Source organism: Macaca thibetana, chromosome 5, assembly GCF_024542745.1.
Source record: "Macaca thibetana thibetana isolate TM-01 chromosome 5, ASM2454274v1, whole genome shotgun sequence".
NCBI lineage: Eukaryota > Metazoa > Chordata > Mammalia > Primates > Cercopithecidae > Macaca > Macaca thibetana.
This window is the reverse complement of record NC_065582.1, coordinates 36,060,470-36,084,891: the sequence shown is the minus strand read 5'-3', so window position 1 is coordinate 36,084,891 and position 24,422 is coordinate 36,060,470. Positions and strand designations below refer to the sequence as shown.

Genomic DNA, 24,422 nt, shown 5'->3' with positions numbered 1-24,422 from the left:
TGAAGAGTATCTTCCCTCCATGTCCAGGGAAATATGTATTTATAATTTTATTGATAAAAAGTACAGTAACACACTTGTGGCCCTAGGAAAAAAGCTTAATACAATGATAATCATCAAGTAGTGAAAACAGAATAGTTACTTTTCTGAAGGGTTAAGTTTTTGGTATGCCTTACTATAGGAAAATTCATGAATGAGGATCTTGAAATCTTATGAGGTAATAGTCTTGGAACAGCTATCGTTCCTAGTGATTTCAAAAAAATTCTTATGAGTATTTTTATGTTCACTAAATAAACCAGTATAGAGAGTATGTTAAAAAAGATATTACAGTGTCTTTCTATATCCTAGCCTAGCAATAATAGATCTGTACAATTACTTTCTACCCCTTTTCTGCTAGAAAATGTTAGATGCTCCCACTCTGAAAGTTTTATGAAATGCTTATAAAATCAGATTGCTACACTGCCCTAGGGAGAGCCCTTTCACCCAGGGCTGACTCTCCCTCCAACTGCCTTCCCTATTTTCTGAGTAAAGGATTGATGATCTCTCCTTTTCAATTTCTGTTATGGTCCCAGAAGTTTAGAGTAACTTTGATGTGAGAGCTATTCTGGGGGATTTGTATTTGAGCTGCTTTCCATAGGTACGCTTTGCATATCATAGTGTGGTATGTCTTCAATCCCCTTTCCAGGACACAGGCTGGTTACTCAGCCTCAGTTGTGCCCCTGAGAATGCCATCCACAGCATGTCTCAGCAACCACCTTAAGTGGGAGCACAGCTCTAGTCAAAGTAGTGGTTATCCCAACTTTCTTTGTCTCTCCCTAGACTTTCTTGCTCTTTTATACCTTTACTTCTCTTTCAATTTCTTTTTTAAAACTCCCAATCTATTAAACAATAGATATCAACATGTTTTCTATCCTTCAAATCTTTTTTATTTGTTTATTTGGTTTCCCAGCTTATATTTTTTTCCAATTAAAATTATTTTTGAGACAAGGTCTGGCCATGTTGCCCAGGCTGGTCTTGAACTCCTGGCCTCAAGCAATCCTCCCACCTCTGCCTCCCAAGTAGCTGGGATTACAGGCACGAGCCATGGCACCCAGCCTCTTGCAATTTCTAAGCATTCACTTTTCCTCCTTTTCCAAGTATCCCCAACACAAGGCATTTCATGACTATCAGAAACCAAATTCAAGAGAGCAGTGCTGTCCAATGGAAATACAGTCACAAATACAATTTTAAATTTTCTGTAGGTGCATTTAATATGTCAAACAACAACAACAACAAAAAACAGGTGAAATTAATCTCACTGATACATTTAAATTCTATCATTTCAAAATGTAATTGATATAAAAATGTTTTTTATGTAAGTCTTTGAAATTCAGTATGTATTTTACACCTACAGTACATCTTATTTCATATTTTAGGTGTTCATTAGTCACATAAGCTAGTGGCTACTATATTGGACAACATAATTCTAGCGGTTTTAGATAAGAAGATATATATAAAAGGAGATCTAGGTACTTGAGAATTTCATAGAAGAGAAATTAGTTTAGTAAGAATTACTCTAGCACAATTGTAGGTCCACTCTTAATAGTAATCTTTTAAATTTGCAGACCCAATATAAATTCTCCTTAAAGTTCCTAATTTTAAAAAATTATTTTGTAGGGTGCTTCTTTCTTCCCTTTCTATTGGTTTTCCCCAGACAAGACTATGTGTGGATATGTACTATAAAACATGTGTGCATGGAAAATTGTAGGGCCAGATGCTTCCGGATTAAGAGAACATGACCAGGTGAGTGTGCCACGCAAGTGCTTGGAGATATTAATGTCTTAATTGGAGACACTTACTTGAAAAACAGATTGAATCCACACATTGTAAACATGATCGCCAAGTAACCCACAACACCAAATGCATAGCTGAGTTTGTAGATCAAAAGAAACCATTTGTAGACCAACCTGTGGAGTGAAAAATGGGGAGAAACACAGAACGTGGCATTATTAGAAAATATTTTGGCTTTTTCAAAGACTTATAAATCAGTTTTTAGTTTCTAAAATTATATTTATAACACACAGAACAGATATGTATAGCAATAAGCATTATATGAATAGAACTATCATGCTTATGTGTTTCTGTGTATATGCATATGTGAATTCTTTTTAAATTTGTCTACATCCCTCAGATGCTTCACTTAAAAATAGCCTTCAGGAAAGGTTACTTTTTCTGGGACCCTGCCTCCCCACACCACCCCCTTCTCATTTGGTCCTAGGGTTAAGCTTGAGTGGTTTCAGCAGGAGTGCCTTGGAGGTGAACAAAAAGTGGGATGAGAAGTCAAAGGGAAGTCCAGACCTTCTTCCCCAGGAGTTTTTCTTCCCTCTTGTTCCGTTGCCCCTTTTTCCCCAGCCCCAGTGCAGATATCACCAATAGTGGGCCCAGCCCTCATCCCATTTCCCCTCCACCCAAAGAGCCCTCCCCTAGCCCAGGGGATGAAATGACGGGTGCCCCAGGCTACTTCCTTCTGCTGTGTGGAAGGGTCCTGTGTGTACCCCAGCACCCTCTGTGACCTTCTAAGGCCTTTCCTTGTTCCCAAAGGGTCTAAGTGGAGAAGGAAAAGGATGAGGATGGAGGGTGATTGGAGAGAATATAGAAGGAAGCCCTCCCCTCTGCTGGTTTCCTTTTTCACTGGCAGTAAAGGCCCTTAGAAAAAAACTACAAGGACCACGTGACAGCTTCATGTCTAGGAAGACGGGGGAAGAGGTTGGGAGCCCAGTTCCATTCTTGGAGGGCCACAGCAGAGGGGCTATGCCCATTGGTACAAGAGGTGGTAGATGGAAAAGCTGGGGGCTTATCTTTGTTGCTCAAAGAAAATGAAGAGGTGGCTGGAATGCTGCTTACAAGGGTGTGCAATGGCAGATGGCCCTGTTTGCCTCACAACCCTTTCCCTGCACATCCTCTTGGAGTCTCTTTTCTGCCTTTCGTCCCAAACTGCATTCGAAATCTTGTTCCAGAGATTTAGCCCCACCCTCTCACCCCCAAGCCCCGAGCCCTGTCTCTGACTCTCTCACCTTCCCCAGCTCACTCCCTGTTGGAGCCACTGTACCAAATGCTTAATATCTATGATATTACTAGTGTAAGGTTTCAATGTGATTTTAATAGGTGCTCTATTTCACTGAGTTCCAGTCAGAAGGGATCTTCTAAACATTATGGTTTAAATGGGTTATGGGCTAGCCCATGAAATGAGTTGTCATATACATCACTTCTATGGTGAAATGCCTTCTGCACTTCAAGCAACTGATATTCAAGGACAGTCTGTGCTGCCACCTCCTCCACCAGGTGTGATCCTGCCCCGGGGGGCAGTAGGCAGGGGTGAGCTACATGGGGGAGTGGGCAGGGGTGAGCTACGTGGGGGAGTGGGCAGGGGTGAGCTGCATGGGGGAGTGGGCAGGGGTGAGCTATGTAGAGACAAAAACTTGCATGGGCTGCAGAAGTTTGCTCAAATTACTGTGAGGCTGTGTGGCCTCAAAAGGAGAGAAGGCTTTTGGGGTCTTTCTGCCACAGTGACTCTTGAGCCATGGGTTCTTTTCATTTGTCAGTACTGAGCAGCTTAGATCATTGCTCAGAGCAGCCAGATCAAGGCAGAAGTTTATGTTGCTAAAAGTGGTGATGATGGAGAAACAGGCAAGCTCTGAGAAGGTCCCCTCTACTGGGCCCCCAACGCCTGCCAGTACCAGAATATGGTTCCTTGAACTCCACACACACTGGTGACCCATCTCCCTGCCTGAAGGGGCCTCTCTCAAACTTCTGCCAGCATTAGAGATGTTCTAGGACTAATAACCTTTAAACGGCAGGGTTTCTCTGTGCAAAGCGGTTTGTTGAGTTAATGAAGCCATAGCATGCTTTTGGGAGCAGGAGCTTTGTAGCCAAGTAGTTCTTTGGTCTGATCCAGGGCTTTGCTGCTTACTGCCCATGGGACTTTGGTCAATTTACTTGGCATTCCTTCCTATGATTGTCTAATTTATAACGTGAGGATGATAACACTAGCTCCTAAAGTTATTGTGAAGATTGTGTGAGCTAATGTATTGATGTTTATTGACTTGGCACACTAAATGCTCAATATGTCATATCACTGTTATGGATGTGTTCGATTTTCCAAATCTCAAGTCCCCCTTCTCCTGCCATTTTCATGCTTATTTGGGGAACCTATTTTCAGGAACAGTAGAGTCCAGAACTTCCTCGCTACCCAGACTTACACTGTAAGGCAGATAAGCCAGATAGGAGATTGTGTAACTGCTTCAGAGCAGCCTCCAAAAGAAAAGCTTGGTCTTGGGTTGGATTTGATGTGATCCAGCCCAGCTCTTTGTGGCTAGTGTTTGTGTGTGTGTATGTGTGTGTGTGTGTGTGTGTGTGTGTGTGTGTGTGTGTGTTTGAGGTAGAGTCTTGCTCTGTTGCCCAGGCTGGAGTGCAATGGCGTGATCCTGGCTCACTGCAGCCTCTGCCTCTGGGTTCAAGTGATTCTCCTGCCTCAGCCTCCTGAGTAGTTGGGATTACAAGCACCTGCCACCACACCTGGCTAATTTTTGTATTTTTAGTCGAGACAGGACTTCACCATGTTGGCTAGGCTGGTCTCAAACTCCTGACCTCAGGCGATCCACCCACTTCGGCCTCCCAAAGTGCTGGGACTACAGGCATGAGCCACCACGTGTGTGGCTTATTTCTGACTCTGAACTTCACTGCTTGCCAGACAAACCAACTGTAGTTGAGAGGAAATTCACTTCCCCTTCTCTGGGCACCCTATCCTGAAACAACAGCTTGATGTGCTCTCAGAGAGGAACAGTAGGCTTTGAACTGCTGGTGCTCTCCAGCACTCCTCTCCACTGCTCTCAGGTCTGCCTTCTACAGCAATGCTGATTTCTTCACCCAGCTCCCCTCACCTGTAATGAAGTCCTCTGCTTCCAAATGGAAGATAGTTAAAATGTGACTCACCTGTAATACAATAAGTAAGCAAAGATCCATGATAATTCTGGGGCCTATTGCCTCTTACGCACAGGAGCTCCATCCTGACTGCTCTTCTAGAAGAGGCCCTACTTCACCTTGCTCACTGATGTCTCTTCAAATGGCAGCTAAGTTTGCTTTGTAATGTCAGTGGAGCCTCTTGACTCTAAGACGACTATCCTTTAGGGCTTGGAGTTGTGCAGGCAGGAAGAAGCTGAGAGGACATGCTTTGGGCATGGGAAAGAGAGTGGACATATGCAAGCCATAAAGGGTAATAAGGCAGCATTTGGGTATTTCTTGTAATAAAGTTCCTCTGCATTGCATGAACTGAAGTGCACAAAAACACTGCCTTTAGGTAGGGTAATTCATTATACAGTGGATAGGCAAACCATTCTCACAGAAATACAACATAGATTATATCCAGGGGATGAAAACAAGCACATTTTGATTCATCCCAAACTCAGAGCACTTTCACAAATCTTAAATAACTTAGAATATTTTCTAAGAAGGAGAAAGGTACCATACATTCACTTTACTGATTGATAAGCCAGACACTACAAGGGCTGTCCGAGACCCCAAATTGGCCAGTTTATAAGGTCTCCTACCAGCACCCCAGACCTCTTCCTTTTTAGTGTACTGGAACTAAACTAAAATACTCATAACATGAATTCATGTATTTGGATTTCCATTTTTATCATCACATTTATTTATCTGATTTCTCATTGGGTATTTTTCCTTCTCCTAACTTGAAGGAAAAGTTGACATACGTGTTTCCTACTTTTTTAGAGGATGAAAACAAATGTCTAAATAATCATAAAAGTATTTCACTGGAGCTTATGATGTATTCTCCCAAAAGGTCAAATTTAGCATTGTTTTATTACTATTTTCCATTTTATACACTTTATCTCATTCCAGTTTTATCTTGATGAGGTTTCGGATTTTACCCACAGAACAGGGAGTGCAAAAGCAAGCCTGCGGGCGCAGTATGTGAAGATAAGCACTTCGGAAAGATTTGTGAACAATACAATGGAGTTATACACATCTTTGGAGGCTGACAATGGTCATTAAAGTGACCATTGGAATATTAAAGCATCATTTGTTATTAGAGTAATAAGTTGTCTATGACTTATGATTTATCATATATTTTCAGGTTGAAACACAACTTTCAACTCTTGCTTTATTTTAAAATGTGTGACACAACGTATAGTGGAATAAAGCAAAATGCTGAGGTAAAAATAAACTTGCAAATAATGCTCTAGAAATTTTAAACAATAGTTTCACTTCCCTTTCTTCTGCATTTCACTAGCTAATATCTGAAGTAATAAATTTTACATGCATATCTGAACTGCCATTAAATAATGAAGGCAAACTAACAGCAGTGTAGCTAATTTCTCAAGAGTTTTGCTACCAAAGGTAAAAGACAAGTAAAAGAAATGTAACGCCCCCACTTCCCAACCCAGGAAAATGGCTATAAAATATGCTTTTTAATATTTAAAAGAAAGGGGCTCCTGGGGAGAGAATGTATGGAATACATACCGTGGTGTCCTTCCTGAGAGGGGTTTTCGGGTAGCTCTGAAGAGGATGTAACTGGTAATAACGGAGAACATCCCCCACATAGACAGAAACCGCCACCAGTATAGTTTTATCGTGAAATATAAGGGGACAATCCACATCTGCAACAAGGTCACCAGCTGTCATAGAAATGAACAGAAAGTCTCTTTCAATGACCAAGTGCCTGAATGGCATCTCCATTATTAAATGAGTCCGAAGCATCTCTGGGAGAACCACCTTCACCATCATGTCTGTACCATGCAACTGCTTCACCATCAAACTGTAAGCTTCCTTAGACAGGCCAGGCCATGGAAAGTACGGGCACAATTGTCTGAAAATTCCAATGGGAAACAATCCAAAATCCCCGCCTTCTGTCACTTCCTTTCGTCTGACTATTTTAGATGGGGCCTCCACAGAGATGTGATTTTGGACAAGGGAGCCTCACTTTAGTTGTATAATTGGGGGTACTGATGCTTGCACTGCTTCCCTGCACTGACTGAGGCGGGGTTCAAACAAGATCAGGAAGGGAAAGCACTCTGAAAACCATACTGCACTACACAGAGCCCAGGGGCTTTGTTTCTGTCATGTGCTCGTATGAAAGTGACAGCAATGTCAAAGGAGGAAGTGGAGGTCAGAGTTTCAGAGAAGCCCCTGGGCTTGTCTTCTGCCCGCAGTCCCTGGGCACTCTGCAAGGTTTCCTGTTCATTTGGTGCATAAATCCTTGGTGACCTATGCCATTGACCTGAGTCCAAGTAGCCTTCAGAGGGTCCTTTAATCTGGTGCCATTCCCATAGGTCAGGGAGCAGGGCAGAGTGAACTGTCTCTGGGTCACTGATGTGATATGGTTACCATAGCTACCCTCCTACTTTTCAAACCAGGCCAATACCAGCTAGTCAACCCTCTTGGGAAAAGCAGACAGCTTTAATCAATAGCAATATCCTTTGGTCTTTTATGTTTTCTCGCATTCAGACTAACCACCTGTTATTTGCTCAGAATGAATATAAGGGGAATGGCAAAGAGGTTTTTGTTTCAAGGGTGTACGTTAACTAAGTTTTAGTGACAGCCTGCAGTGCTTTGTTGAGGATTCTGAGTCTGGATCCTGCTTTAGTGGTAGAGTCTTATGATCAGTTAATGAAGTCTGCCAGCAATGTGGGAAGAGTGGTTAGAGCTTGCTTATCGCATATTCATCATCCTGAGTATTAAAAAGGCTGCTGCCATTTGTTTTCTTTACCTTCTCAACCTTCGCAATAGAAAAGGGAGGCTTAGAACAAAAGATCTATGGATATATTGTTGGGTCCTTTAAATAGGTCTTGGTGATAATAGTCTAAGGTCAATAACCAAAGCTCTTGGACAGGACTTCAAGATAGAAATGAGAAAGGCAAGGCCACAGCCATTCTTCTTTCAGTATCAGATAAGAAGACATTTCCCAGGCTCATCATTCTCCTTTGATGGCTTCATCCTCATAAATGATCTGAAGTCTTCTTCGAATTGCTCTGAATCTTCTTTCAGAGAACCCTAGAGTTGCTATCATAGATATGCACTTGAACAAAAACATACACGGAGCAAGTCTGAGGTGAGTATCTGAGGAGTTCGGGAGCAAATCCTATAACTTACATTTTTTTTTTTTTTTTAACTTCAAGGAATACTTTCAGGGGGAAAAAAAAACTCTTTACTGTTGCCTCCATTTATCAGATAACTGCTTTAATTTTCCATCCTACTTTGTGGGTGTGGAAAATGAATGAGTTAGCACCTTTATGAAACTGATATAAATACACGTACATACATAGGAAAAACAAGCTTTACTCAAGGAAGTAGAATAGTTTTTAAGAGGACCCAAAACCACATGCTAAGTAACCAAGACTCAAGATGTGCTTACTTAAGCATTCAGCAACTTTGACCCTCTGCTATTGACAGTAAAAGTATGCAGCACCATGGCCAGGTGTGGTGGCTCATGCCTATAATCCCAGCACTTTGGGAGGCTGGGGTGGATGGATTTCTTGAGCTCAGGAGCTTGAGACCAGCCTGGGCAACATGGCCAAACCCTGTCTCTACAAAAATTAGCCAGGCATGGTGGTACATGCCTGTAGTCCCAGCTACTCAGGAGGCTAAGGTGGGAGGACCACCTGAGCCCCTGAGGTCGAGGCTGCAGTGAGTTGGGATTGTGCCACTGCACTGGGTGACAGAGTTAGACCCTGTCTTAAAAAAAAATGTGTAGCCCCTTAACAAAAATCTCATCAGCATATTGGTCATTTATTTTCTGTAGCTGATTTTGGAGATAGTTCTCTATCATAAATTATGCATTTGCTGACTTAAAAGTTCACTTCTGGTGAACTTTTAAAGAAGGAAATGGACATGAACTTCATCTTTCAAAGTCTGATCATCTGTTATTTGCATTTGTCATCTATTTTAAGAATTTGATTCATTTTTACATTTCCCCATAAAAATCCTGGAGTTTTTTTAAAATAAAAACTTGAGTTGGTTCATTTTAACTCAGTGGAACTATTATGCTCTTATTTTTGTACTTTAGATCTAAACCAAAATATAAGACTAATCAATTTCTTCTAATCTATGGAGTTACAATCCATGATAGTTTGGAGCTATAGCTGGACTATATTTTAATAAAACCAGTTCTCTTCCTATAGATCTATAAGTATGAACAATTTCTAGAAGACGTCAAATTTCTCTTGATGCCTAGATTTAATTAATAGTGAATAACAATATTCAATGCACAGACATGTTACTTTTAAAAATAGACTTTGGAGATCAAAAAGGAAAAGAAAGCAAAAAATCATTTGAATGTATTATGTATGCAAATATTTTATTTCTTAACTATCTTTAAAATGCAAGCCAGCACCATATTTTCTCAATATATGAAGGGAAAGTTCAGAAATTTGCTCTGTGAATTCAATGATTGCATGGGTAGTCATTTTGAAATGAGAGACACATTTCATATCAATTTAAAAGATTCTTTAACCATGTCCAGAGTAGTTAAAAGTTCTCATTTTAAATAGTAACTGCCATATGTGAAATGTAGGAATGCTGTCCCTCATAAACAAACACATGAAATACGTGAAATCGAGGCACATACATGGAAAGAAGGAAGCCTGGCATCTGGAACTCATTAATAATGCCACAGGGGTCACCATCTGGGCATGTGTGTATAAAACACATCTGCACTACTGGCGACGGGTAGCTCATGCATCTGGATCACATCACTCACATTCTCCCCAACCACATATCATAGCAGGAGGAATTTCCTGATGAATCAGATGCTGCCCAAAAGTACCATGTTTTTTTTTTGGGTTGCCATGCACATAATGAATCTGAAAAGAATTACAGATCAAGCCAAAACAAAGATACCTTTCATTTGTCTAATTGTACAGAATGATGAATGGGCCGTGCAATATTAAAAGAAAGAAGGAAAGAGAAAGAAAGAAAGAAAGGAAAAAAGAGAGAGAGACAGAGGGAGGGAGGGAGGGAGGGAGGAAGGAAGGGAGGAAGGAAGGAAGGAAGGAAGGAAGGAAGGAAGGAAGGAAGGAAGGAAGGAAGGAAGGAAGGAAGGAAGAAAACAAGGGAAAAAAATAAATAAATTATGTGTGTTCATTTCCTTTGCACTGCAAATCCCAAACTATCTGCAATCATTTGTGTGTGGAGGGTGGTGGGATGATGGAGGGAGGGCAGAGGTGTGCTCAGAGGTAAGCAGAAAATTATCATAAAAATAAACAGGAAACAATGCTGCTATCAGTAAAAGACAATGAAGGAGAGTGTGAATATAAAGCAAGTAGGAAGAAAGTATGGGTGGGCACGTGGTGACTCATACCTGTAATCTAGGACTTTGGGAGGCCGAGAGGGGTGGATCAGTTGAGGCCAGAAGTTTGAGACCAGCCTGGGCAACATGGTGAAAGCCCATCTCTACCAAAAATACAAAAATTAGCTGGGTGAGGTGGCACATGCCTGGAATCCCAGCTACTTGGGTGGCTGAGGCGTGAGAGTTGTTTGAACCTGGGAAGCGGAGGTTGCAGTGGGCCGACATTGTGCCACTGCACTCCAGCCTGGGCAACAGAGCAAGACTCTGTCTCAAAAAAAAAGAAGAAGAAAGTATGGAAATGGAATGTTGGCATACAAAGATTCCTTAGATTTTCAGTTGGTTCACTTTTTTAATCTCCACATAAATCTAGATGGCTGATTTTGTTATTTAAACTTTTAAAGGAGATTCTGCAATGTTATGTACGTATGTATTTAAGTATGTATATATTTTTGTCTTGCCTCATTTTAAAAAGATTTGAGCAGACACAATGCTTTATTGGCCCAGTAATATTTTCTAGTATTTCACAGCTATTAATAGGCAGGAAGTTTGATTTAAATAGACCAATGCTTCAATCTGGAAAATTATTTGCACTGTATTGAGGCAAGTTAATAGTGTGTCCGAAACCCAAGTTCTGGGGATGTAGTTCAGGCCTTCTACTGATTTGTGGAGCAAGAGAAGGATTCTCTTTTGGCACTCTCCTGTCTACCTACTGCAGATATGGAAAGTAACTGCACATAAAGGAAGGTGGAGAGGGTGATGTTGAATGAAATTTTATTTCCAGTTAAATGCTGTTCAAAGCATTTGGAAATGATTTAACTTTGAGGCTTTGCCTACATCTATAACATATCAAGATTACCAGCTGGAAAGGGAAAAACTCAAACGCCCAGATGCTTGGACTATGCTGTGCTAAAAACGTGACTATTTGAAAACACCCAGGTATTTATAGTATCCCACATAAAATAAGAATTTTCTACCTTCTTTCCACTTTTGACATCACATAGGAGCAGTTAACATATTTCTATACTTTATTTTCTAAATAAACCATTTCTTTTGCTTTAGGTATTTATAATAAACTGCTCTGATGTACACAGCTCCTACAGACCACAGAACATAATCTATCTACACAAATGTAAAGGACCACTTCAGAAGACGGGCATACTTGTTAAAAAGTTGTGTCTGAAAATATTCTGAGCTTTTTGAATTAGTCCATGTCCTCTTTAAGTACATGATCTGAATTATGCATAAAAGAATGTGAAAATAATAATCCTTTATAATAAATAATACCTTCAGGGTAAAAATAATATGCATACATAATAATACATTAAGTGTACAAAGCTTTTACACATATTACTATAAGTGCACTTCCTACTTTTTTTTCTAATTTCCATCCCTTGCTTTTCTGTAAACTCCCATTCCAACAGTAAGTAACCTGGCTGCTATTTACTTAATTGTTCAATTCCTGTATACATACACAGCAGTATGGTAACTATTAACTTGTATCCCCATGGGGAACAATTTTGTCAAGTGGAATACAGTGCTTTTGTGCAGTTCCTATTGCCTTCCTCGTACAGACTGTTCATTTCCAAAGTTACTTAGAGAGGGGATGATACTTTTTCCCTCTCCACCCTTCAGCGAGGTTGTTTTCCATATTTTTAAGGCAGTTAGATCCTCTTGCACAGTCTGCATTTCTCCCTGGAATCCCCCAACCTCCTAAATGATTCTTAAACATGTTCATATTTTAAAGTCCGGTTTTTGTGCTGTACAGGTCTATGACATTTGACAAATGCATAATATATTGTACCCACAAATACAATATTACACAAACTAATTTTACTACTCTAAAATTCCTGACCTATTTATTTTCCTCTCTTCCCCCCAAATCACTGATTGTTTTACTGTCTCTATAGTTTTGTGGTTTTCAGAATGTCATATCATTGGAACCATACAGTATGTAGCTTTTTCATACTGGTTTGTTTCACTATGACTTGTTTCACCAAAGTTCATCCACGTCTTTTCATGACATGATAGCTTATTTCTTTTTATTATTGAATAGTATTCCATTGCATGAATGTGCCACAGTTTATTTATCCAGCTTTTAAAGGATATCTTGATTGCTACCAGTTTTGGGCAATTATGAATAAAGGTGCTGTAAATATTTGTATGCAGGTTTTTGTGTGAATGTAGGTTTTCAATTTAACTGGGTAAATACCCGGTAGAGCGATTATATAGTAAGCCTATGTTTAGCTGTGTGGGAGACTGCCAAACAGCCTTCAAAAATAGCTTTACCATTATTTGCATTCCCAACAACGAGAGTTCCTGCTACTCCACATTGTCATCAGTATTTGGTATTGTCAATTTTTTGAATTTTAGCTATTCTAATAGGTGTATAGTGTTAACTCATTATTATTGCTTTAATTCTCTAATGACACATGACGAGATGATGAGCTCCTTTTTATATGCATATTTGCCATCTGTAAGTTTTCCTTAGTAGGAATTAATTACATGTGTAATTAATTACATAAGTTAATCCAGATCTTTTGCCTTTTTAATGAGTTGTTTTCTTGTGGTTGAGTTTTAAGTATATTTTAAATATATTTAAGTATATTTTGGATACAAGTCCTTTATCAGATATATGTGTTTGCAAATATTTTCTCCAAGTCTGGCTTGTTTTTACATTCTCTCTTTTTTTTTTTTTTGAGACGTTGTTTCACTCTGTTGCCCAGGCTGGAGTGCAGTGGCGTGATCTCGGCTCACTGCAAGCTCTGCCTTCCGGGTTCACGCCATTCTCCTGCCTCAGCCTCCTGAGTAGCTGGGACTACAGGCACCCGCCACCACACCCGGCTAATTTTTTGTGTTTTTTAGTAGAGACAGGGTTTCAACATGTTAACCAGGATGGTCTGGATCTCCTGACCTCATGATCTGCCTGTCTCGGCCTCCCAAAGTGCTGGGATTACAGGCTTGAGCCACTGCTCCTGGCTTCATTCTCTTAACAGTATCTTTTCCATAGCAGTTTTTAATTTCAATAAAATCTACCTTATTTATGTTTTCTCTCATGGATCATGCTTTTGGTACCATAGCTAAAAACGCATCATCAAATACAAGTAAACCTAGCTTTTTTTCCTGTGTTATCTTCTCAAAGTCTTATAGTTTTGCATTTTACATTTAGGCCTAAGATCCATTTTGAATTAATTTTTCTAAAAGGTGTATTGTATGTTCTGGGTCTGTGTCTATTTTTTTTTTTGCATGTGAAAATCCAGTCGTTCCACAACCATTTGTTGGAAAGACTATCCTTTCTCTATTGAATTGCCTTTGGTCCTTTGTCATGGATCAGTTGACTGTATTTGTTTGGGAGTCTATTTGTGGGCTCTGTATTCTGTTCCATTGACCTATGTGCCTATTCTTTCACCAGTACCATGCTGTATTTATCACTGCAGCTTTACAGTAAGTCTTGAAATTGGGCACTGTCAGTCCTCCAACTTTGTCTTTCAGTGTTGTATTATCTATTGTAGGTCTTTTGCTTTTCCACATAAACTGTAGAATCAGTTTGTTGATTTACACAAAGTACCTTGCTGAGATTTTAGTTGAGATTGTGTTTAATCTATAGATCAAGTCAGGAAGACTGGACATATTAATGATATTGAATCTTCCAATCTATGAATATGGAATAATCTTTCCATTAATTTATATCTCTTTTCTCTGTATAGATCCTGTACATATTTTGATAGATTTATGCCTAAGTATTTGTATTTTTCTGGTGCAACTGTAAATGGTATTGTGTTTTAATTTCAAATTCCAGTGGTTAATTACTGGTAACAATCGACTTTCGTATATTTACTTTGTATCTTCCAACCGTGCTATAATCACTTATTATTTCCATGAGTTTATATTGATTCTTTGAGATTTTCCATACAGACAATCATGTAAGATTGTTTTAATTTTTCTTTCTAATCCGTATAGCTTTTATTTCCTATCTTGCTGCACTAGCAAGGACTTCCCTGTACAATGTGGAATAGAAGTGGTGAGAGAGGACATTCTTTCCTTCTTCCTCATCTTAGAGGGAAATCATCTAGTTTCTCACCGTTAAGTATGCTAGTTGTAGGCTTTCCATAGGCCTCTTTATCAAGTTGGGAAATTCCCTTCTATTCCTACTTTGCTGAGAGTTTTACATGAATGCATGCTGGACCTTGCCAAATGCTTCTGCTACGTCTACTGTTATGATCATAGGACTTTCTTCTCTTGCCTCTGGATGAGATTATTTACATAAATTGATTTTTAATTGTTGAGCCAGTCTTTCATATCTGGAATAAATCTCACTTGATTGTGGTGTATAATTCATTTTATACATTGTTGGATTTGATTTGCTAATATTTTGATGAGGATTTTTGGATTTATGTTTTTGAGAGATTTTGGTTTACAATTTCCTTTTCTTGTAATGTCTTCATATGGTGAGTCTTGAAATTGGGCAGTGACAGTCATCCCACTTTGTCTTTCTGGTTTTTTTATGAGGGTAATGCTGGTCTCAATGAATGAATTTGCAAGTACTCCTTCTGTTTCTATTTTCTGGGAGACATTGTAGAGAACTGGTATCATTTCTTCTTTAAATATTTGGTAGAATTTACCAGTGAAACTATCTAGACTTGGTGCTTCCTTTTTTGGAAGGTTATTAACTATTGATTGAAATTTTAAAATGATATAGGCCTATTCACTTCATCTATTTCTCCTTGTGCGAGTTTTGGTATAGTTTGCATCTTTCAAAGAATTAGTCCACTTCATCTAATTTATCCAAATTTGTGGGCATAGAATTGTTTGTAACCTTTTCTTTTTATGTCTACGGGATTAGTAATGATGATCTCATTTTCTTTTCTCTTTTTTTTTAGGGAGACAGGGCCTCACTCTGTGACCCAGGCTGGAATGCAGTGGCACAATCATAGCTCACTGTAACCTCTAACTCCCGGGCTTAAGCAATCCTCTTGCCTTAGCCTCCTGAGTAGCTAGGACTACAGGCACGTGCCATGACGCCTGGCTAATTTTCAAATTTTTGTAGAGATGGGGTCTCATTATGTTGCCCAGGCTGGTCTTGAACTCTTGGCCTCAAGTGATCCTCCCACCTTAGCCTCCCAAGTGCTGGGATGACAGGTGTGAGTCACTAAGCCTAGCCCAATTTTCTTCAATAATATTAGTAATTTGTGTTTTCTCTCTTTTTTTTTCTTGGTTAGTCTGGCTAGAGGTTTATTAAATTTATTGATCTTTTCAAAGAACCAGCTTTTGGTTTTATTGTGTTTCCTCTACTGATTTCCTATTTTTAATTTCATCGATTTTTGCCAAAATTTCTATTTTTTTTTTATTTTCTGTTTGTTGTAGGCATGATTTACTCTTCCTTTTCTAGTTTCCTCAGGCGGATTCTTAGATTATTGATTTTAGACCTTTCTTCTTTTCTAATATATGCATTCAATGCTATAATGATTTCCCTAGTTTCCTCAGGCGGATTCTTAGATTATTGATTTTAGACCTTTCTTCTTTTCTAATATATGCATTCAATGCTATTTCCCTCTAAGCACTGCTTTTGCTGCATCCCAGAAATTTAGATAAGTTGTATTTTCATTTTCATTTAAATTATTTTAAAATTTCTCTGGAGTTTCTTCTTTGACCCATGTGTTATTTAGTATTGTGTTATTTAATCTGCAAATATTTTGGAATTTTCCATACTATCTTTCTGTTATTAATTTCTAGTTTAATTCATTGTGGTTTGAGGGCATAGATTGTGCAATTCAAATTTATTTTGGAGTCTTTTACGGTTCAGCATGTCGTGTATTTTGGTGAATGTTCCATGTGATGTCAAGAAGAATATATACTCTGTTGTTGTTGGATGAAGTATTCTATAAATGTCATTTAGAGCAAGCTGATGAATGGAACTTTCAGGTCAATTATGTCTTTACCAATTTTATGCCTGCTTGATCTATCAGCTACTAGAAGAGACGTATTAAAATCTTTAACTATAATAGTCAATTTGTTGATTTCTCTTTGCAGTTCTATCAGTTTTTGTCTCATGTATTTTGATGCTCTTTTGTTAGATGCATACATATTAAGGATATCTTCCTGAATAACTGACCCTTTTATCATTATGTAATTTCCTTCCTTCCTTCCTTCCTTCCTTCCTTCCTTCCTTCCTTCCTTCCTTCCTTCCTTCCTTCCTTCCTTCCTTCCTTCCTTCCTTCCTTCCTTCCTTCCTCTCTCTCTCTCTCTCTCTCTCTCTCTCTTTTCAGGCAGAGTCTCACTCTGTTGCCCAGGCTGGAGTGCAGTGGAGAGATCATGCCTCATTGCAGCACTGACCTCCTGGGCTCAAGCAATTTTCCCATCTCAGCCTCTGGAGTAGCTGGGACTACAGGAGCATGCTACTATGCCCGGCTAATTTTTAAATTATTTATAGAGATGGGGTTTCATCATGTTACCCAAGCTGGTTTTGAACTCCTAGGCTCAAGTGATCCTCCCTCCTCAGCCTCCAAGTAGCTGGGACTACAGGTGCAAACCGCTACATCTGGCTATTTTTTTTTTTTTGTAGAGATAGGGTGTCACTTTGTTGCCCAAGCTGGTCTCGAGCTCTTGGCTCAAGCAGTCCTCCTACCTTGGGCTCTCAAAGTGCTGGAATTACAGCTATGAGCCACTGTGCCAAGCCAAATGCCCTTTCTTATCCCTGACAATTTTCCTTGTTCTGAAGTGCACTTTGTCTGAAATTAATATAGCTGGTTCAGCTTTCTTTTGATTAGTGTTAGTATGGAATATCTTTTTCCAAATCTTTACTGTTGATATATCTGTAACAACATATAATTGCATCTTGTTTTTGAAAATTAATCCACTCTGACAATCTTTGTGTTTTAATTTTTATATTTAGACCATTCATATTTGAAGTGATTATTGATATAGTTGGATTACTATCTACCATGTATGTAACTATTTTCTATTTGTTGCACTTTCCTTGCATCTCTCTCTCTCTCTCTCTGCCTTCTCTGGTTTTAACTGGGTATTTTATGAGATTCCATTTTCTCTCCTCTATTACTGTATCAATTAGGCTCCTTTACAATTATTTCTAGTGGTTTCTCTACAGTTTGCAAAATACATCCATAACTAATCCAAGTCCATTCTCAAACAACACTATACACCTTTATTGGTATTATAGGTACCTTATAACAGAAATCTCAATTCCTCCCTCCCATTTCTTATAATACTGCTATCATTCATTTCAGTTATCCATATAACATAATCACCCAATACATTGTTCCTATTTTTACTTTGAACAATTAATCTATTAGAGGAATTAAGAATAAGAAATAGGGCTGGGCGTGGTGGCTCATGCCTGTAATCCCAGTTCTTTGGGAGGCCAAGGTGGGCGGATCATGAGGTCAGGAGTTTGAGACCAGCCTGACCAACATGGTGTAACCCTGTCTCTATTAAAAATACAAAAATTAGCCGGGTGTTGGGGCAGGCGCCTGTAATACCAGCTACTTAGGAAGCTGAGGCAGGAGAATCACTTGAACCTGGGAGGTGACGGGTACAGCGAGCCAAGATCACGCCATTGTACTCCAGTGACACAGTGAGACTCCACCTCAAAAGAAAAAAAAAAAAAAAAGAAAGAAAGAAAGAAAAAGTTTTATTTTATCTCTATTTATTCTTTCTCTGACACTCTTTCTTTATGTAGATTATCTGAGTTTCTGGCCTAAATCACTTTACTTCTTTCTGAAGAACTTTTAAAAAACATTTCCTACAGGTCAGAACTACTGGTAATGAATTCCTCATTTTTTGTTTGCCTGATAAAGTCTTTATTTCTCTTTCACTTTGAAGTGAATTTCTCTGGATATAGAATCCTAGATTGCTGGGATTTTTTCTTTCAATACTTTAATATTTTACTTCACTTTCTTCTTGTTTGCATGGTTTGTTTTTTCCCCTCTCTGGCTGCTTTTAAGGTTTTCTCTTCATCTTTGGCTTTCTGTAATGTGAATTTGACATACCCAGGTATAGATTTCTTGGCATTTACCCTACTTGGTGTTCTCTGAGTTTCTTGGATTTGTGGTTTGGTGTCTCCTTAATCTTGAAAAATTATTGGTCATTATTATTTCAAATATTTTTTCAGTTCCATTATCTCTTTCTTCTCCTTTTGCTATTCCAGTATGTGTATGTTATGTTTTTTGAAAATGTTCCATAGTTCTTAGATATTCTGTTCTATTTTCTTTTCACTCTTTTTTTCTCTTTGCATCTCATTTTGGGACGTTTCTACTGACATTATCTTCACGTTTACTGATTCCTTCCTCAGCTTCATCCAATCTATTGATGAGGCCATTCAAGACATTCTTCCCTTCTGGTACTTTTTTTTTTTGTTTTATTTTTAGCATTTTAAAAGGTTCTTTGTAAGTGTCCACTTCTCTGATTACATTACCCATCTATACTTGGATGTTGTCTACTTTTTCCATTAGAGATCTTAGCATATTAGCCATCATTAACTTTTATTTTATTTTTAACTGAAAAATAATAATTGTATATATTTATGAAGTACAATGTGATGTTTCTGTACATGTATACATTGTGAAATGATCAAATCAGTCTAATTAGCATATCTATCACCTCAAATATTTATCATTTTTTTGCAGTGAGAACATTTAAAATCCTCTCTTAGCTATTTTGGGACATACGATACGTTAATGTTAACCCTATAGTCACCACGCTGTGCAATAGAATACCAGAACTTATTCCTCATATCTAACCAAAACTTTGTACTTGTTTACCAATAATAGCTCCCCTTTCCCCATCTACCCACCCTCCTATGGCCTCTGGTAACCACCATTCTACTCTACTTCTGTGAGTTTGACTTTTTAATCATAATTATTTTAAATTCCTAGTCTGATAATTCCAAAATCTCTGCCATATCTGAGTCTGGTTCTTTGTCTCTTCAGACTGTGTTTTTTTTCTCCTACTAGCATGACTTGTAATATTTGGTTGAAAAGCAGACATGATGTATTAAGTAATACAAGCTGAGATAAACAGACCTTTAGTGTGAGGTTTTATATTAATTTGGCTAGGAGTTGGGCTGTGTTTAATGTTTGCTGTAGTTGTAGGTGTCAAAGTCTTCAATTTCCACTAGTGTCCTTGTTTCTGTCTCTGCTGTTGTCTTTGGGTTTCCCTAAACATTCCTTCTTATATAGAGTCTAAGGCTTACAGCTCTTTCAGCTGTAACCTTTGGCTATTACACTGGACACCTGTTGATGTGGTGGCAGGGTGTAAGGGTAGTGGGAGCATTCTGTTATCATATGGTTAAGTCTCTTTCAGGCCTGTGTCCCTGGGGTGGCTTTTACAAGTGTTTCTCAACTATTTTGTTTCCCCTTAGGTGACACAGGAAGGCTAGAGGAAGCTGGAGTTGGGTTATTTCTCTCCCCTCATATTGGACGAGGCTCTTATTAATCTTTTCCCTTGCTGTGGTAGGCCTTGTTATGGAGAACATTCTGGATCTGGTTCGAAGTGGTCACTTTTCCCCTCCCCTGCTGGAAGCATGAGAACACTTCTTGGGTTTTCATCATAGGAACCTGGTGGGGTAGCTGGAGGTAAAACCTAAACAAAATGTGGGGTCCCTGACTGTGGCTCCCAGGAGTTTTTCACTCTCACACTACTTTATGCACTGCTTCCAGCAATCCTTCAGAGTTACTACATTTGAATGTATGGCATTGTTGCTTCTGCTTTCAGGAAGGAGATCTCAGCTACGATTTCCTGCATTCACCTGTCTCTCTAGATTTTGAGGTGGTGGTTTTCCCTGTGACCTCAATTCTCTAACAGGTCTAAGAAAAGTCATTGATAATCAGTTTGGCCAGTTTTTTTCTTGTTGTAAGATAAAAGTGTTGACTTCCAAGCTTTTTATATGTTGGAGCTGAAACCAGAAGTCCTTCCTATTTTTAAAAATTTCATCATTTTAAATATCAGGAAACAAAGGCTCCTTGTAGTTAAATGAGTAGCTAGAATCTTCCTATTTCTAAGCCAGTACTCTCTCCTTTCACCATCCTGCCACATTAGGTTGGTGCAAAAGTAATTGCTATTTTTGCTATTAAAAGTAATGGGAAAAACCACAATTACTTTTGCACCAACCTACTGTATCTCACAAAATCAGCCCAGGAAAATGTCCTCAGCAAAAGCATGAGACTGAATAGCTGGGCATGGTGGCTTACGCCTATAATCCCAGCACTTTGGGAGGCCAGCCGAGGCAGGCGGATCACCTGAGGTCAGGAGTTCGAAACCAGCCTGGCCAACATAGTGAAACCCTGTCTCTATTAAAATAAAAAAATTAGCTGGGTGCAGTGTCAGGCACCTATAATCCCAGTTACTTGGGAGGCTGAGGCAGGAGAATCTCTTGAACCTGGGAGGCGGAGGTTGCAGTGAGCCAAGATCACACCGCTACACTCTACCTGGGTGACACAGTGAGACTCTGTCTCACACACACACACACACACACACAAAAGCATGAGGCAGAATAGAAGGGGTGGCAAGGCAGGATAAGCAGATGTACTGCTTTGTAAGTCAATGTTTGAGCATTCTCTCTAGCTTTACAAAAGTCCAGGAAAGGATTCTTTTATTAGCAAACTGCTTTTACAGCATATGATTACGTTTGCACAAATGTTATATACAAACAGTATCTCTTGGATGCTTTTGGAGTCAACTAATAGTATTGAACATTTACTATGGATCAGTCACTGTACTTGAAATTCAAAGATATTTAGTGAGCTTGTTCTTGATATGAGAGCAAATAACTAGTGAGGTTGAATTCTAGCCTCTCTGCAACTAATTAGTTATATGTCTTTGGCCAAGGTTTTTAATTTCTCTGAACTATATTTCACAAAGGGGATAAAAAATAATTACCTCTCAAGGTAACTGAGGTAAAGTACAGAAAGCACTTATCACAGCTGTAATAATAATAGTAATTTACATATAAATTTATATATAATAATTTTATGTATAATTATGAGTATTATAGTAATTATAATATATATTAATATGTTACTAATATTGATAGAGGTTACAATATCAAGTCATGGAGATAAATTTCACTATATAGCCCCTTGTAGAAAAGAGCCAGCAATGTTGTGAATCTTATAAACATGTTCAAAGCTCTCAGTAGCTAGTCTTATACATGCCAAGAAAAACAATTAAAAGCTAGGTTCTCTCTGGATGATAGGGCAATTTAGATCAGCATTTATGCACACATGTCTGTCAAATTCCATCCCAAAGACTTTAAATTCAGTAGTGTATTAGGCAGTGGGTTTTTTTGATATTGTTCACCCAAGTATAAGAAAGCTGGAAGCCAGTGTTAGAATAAGCTAGTGGTACTCTAGGAACAATTTCCAGCTCAGATGGTTGCAAACATCACCAACAGTGCCTGAAATGGCTGTGCTCTGATGACCACTCTGGAGGTGAATCCTCAAGAAGGGATGCAAAGCATGGGGCAAAGTCAAGGCTACAGCATGGGAAAGCCTGGCCTCTCATCTTGAGCTACAGATTGAGTAGCCCCTCAATAGAGACATGCAGGGGAATGGGGCTACTCAACCTGTTCCTTTGGGATGATATCAATAATTAGATGGATTGATGCGCAAAGACGTAGAATATATTCCAGAGACCAACCAAGTCTATGAGCTAACTCAGCAGTCTCAAGGCACCATGAGACCTGAATCTGTCCTTGACTATGGTGGGGGCGACTTTATGCAGGCTTCTGGCTTTGTCAAAGTGCTAGACAGGATCACCATGATCATTATCATCATGAAAGGCATGATCACAGGCATCTGGTCACCTCCAAGGTGATCCTTAGGACTACAGAGCCCCACTGGGTAGCCATAAAACATAGAAGCTGTGTGACAGAGGGACATAGAAATAGCAACCTTAGAGAGCAAAAGTGGGGTGACTAAAGGAATCAGGGGGAGGTGGCAGTCAAAAGCAAGTCCCTGGAGAGGCATTGCAGGTAGCACAGCTTGTGCAGTTAGCAACAGGAAACAACTCAGATGACTCCAGCTAACCAACAGAGGTCAGGGTCCAGGGTGTCCACCTAGTCCAATGTAGCTGAGTCATCTACGGTCAGACCCTTCCATGGCCACAAGTCCTTAAAGGGGATTCTGAGGCATAAGCAGGTCTGTCTTTGGCCAGGTAGAGCCAAAGTGCTTCAATACAGGACAAGGATGGTCTTTGTGCATATGCCACCTCAAAAATCATCAAATCTGGCCAGGCGCAGTGGCTCATACCTGTAATCCCAGCACTTTGGGAGGCTGAGGTGGGTGGATCACCTGAGGTTAGGAGTTTGAGAACAGCCTGGCCAACATGGTGAAACCCCATCTCTACAAAAAAATACAAAAATTAGCCGGATGTGGTGGCAGGCACCTGTAATCCCAACTACTTGGGAGGCTGAGGCTGGAGGATCACTTGAACCCGGGAGGCGGAGGTTGCAGTGAGCCGAGATCACACCATTGCACTCCAGCCTGGGCAACAAGAGCAAAACTCCAACTCAAAGAAAAAAAAAATCATAAAATGAAAATGTTGCAGGAGTGGTACGACACAGTGCGAGTCACGGGCTCCTGGGGCACTGTTTCCTTTCAAGGTCAGGGGGCTTCTTATGCAAAATCCACACCTGTGTTACTATGAAAAAAGAACATTTTTTTCTACATCAACCCAGAGATAATGATTAATTATAAAGAAAGAATGAATAAGGCTATGAACTGATTCCTTATGAATCCAGGTTTCTTCCTACATGGGGACTCTAGAAATTTTATCTTAGATACTTCCATTTTGCAGATAAGGAAACCATAGTTAAGATATATTTAAATAGCTTTTCTTTGATATGAGTGAAGTACTAGTGAGGTTTGATTCTAGTTTCATTTACTTAAAAACATTATCCAAGTGCAATATAAAGGGTGTTTATTATAATTGATAAGACAGTGGTGACATGGCAGAAATGGATACATTTGCTTTAAAACAATAAAATGAGATTCCACTTTCTAAAGAAAATGTTCAAAATTACCTAAACTTAAATATAATACAGAACTCAAAAGAATTCCTTTAGACCCTGTACTATATGGGAAATAAATTCTATGACAGGTAATAATAAAATAATATATTGGTCTAAGTCAACACTTCATGTGTTGCAGGCAAGTTGAGTCCCTCAGGCTCTATAATGGCCATTCTAAGACCCAGAACCATGTAGAATGTTAACTGAGGACCTTCTCCCTTTGCAACACTTCTCCATTTAGTCCATGTTTGAATCTAAACCAGAGGATTTTAAAGTGTAGTTCCAGGACTGGCAGCCTCAACATTACCAGCACCATGAGGGAAATTGTTAGACAAGCAAATTCTTGGGTCACTATTGAATCAGAAACTCAACGGACAGGACCTGGGAACTTGATTTAACAAGCTCTCTAGATGATTCTGATGCACCCTGCTCTAACCATTGAGAACTACTGCTGTAAACATTGCGATGGCAAGGTCTCAGGCCCAACAAGGCCCACAGTATGACTCTCAGGCCCTGGTGGTGAACATGCTTGAATGAGATTGGTCTGTGAAAATGAAATCTGGCTCCATGTTGCTGAGGTCAATGCAGTGTGTGCATGAACACATTTCCATGGATATGTAAACCATTAATGCCAAGATAGTTTACTACTAATGAAACAACATTAGAGTGTCTTAATCCATTTTGTGCTGCTATACTAGAATATGACAGATTGGGCAATTTACAATGAAAAGAAATTTATTTCTCACAGTTCTGGGGGCTCAGAAGTCCAAGATTGAATGGCTGGCATCTGGTGAGGGCCATCTTGCTACATCATCTTATGGCATAAGACAAGAGGGCCAGAGAAAGCGAGAGTGAGAAAAGGTGGCTGAACTTATCCTTTTATAAGGAACCTACTCCTGCAATAAAGGCATTAGTCCATTCATGAAGGCAGAGCCCTCATGACCTAACTGCTTCTCATTAGGCCCCACCTCCCAACACTGTTGTATTGAGTATTATGTTTCCAACACATGAACTTTGGGGGACACTCGAACCACAGCATTCTGCCCTGGCTCCAAATTCATGTTT

The 24,422-nt window shown here is 39.3% G+C and overlaps 1 protein-coding gene across 2 annotated transcripts in view; it reads right to left on the bottom strand.

Moving 5' to 3' along the window:
* The window catches only part of RNF175 (ring finger protein 175), a 49,629-nt gene that overhangs the window by 11,371 nt on the left and 13,836 nt on the right, over positions 1-24,422 (bottom strand). For both annotated transcript variants that reach the window (XM_050792526.1, XM_050792525.1), the window contains 2 exons: positions 6,514-6,668; positions 1,836-1,943 (listed from right to left, as the gene is read on the bottom strand). In XM_050792526.1, the coding sequence (XP_050648483.1) occupies positions 1,836-1,943; positions 6,514-6,668 (263 nt within the window). The remainder of the gene's footprint in view (positions 1-1,835; positions 1,944-6,513; positions 6,669-24,422) is intronic.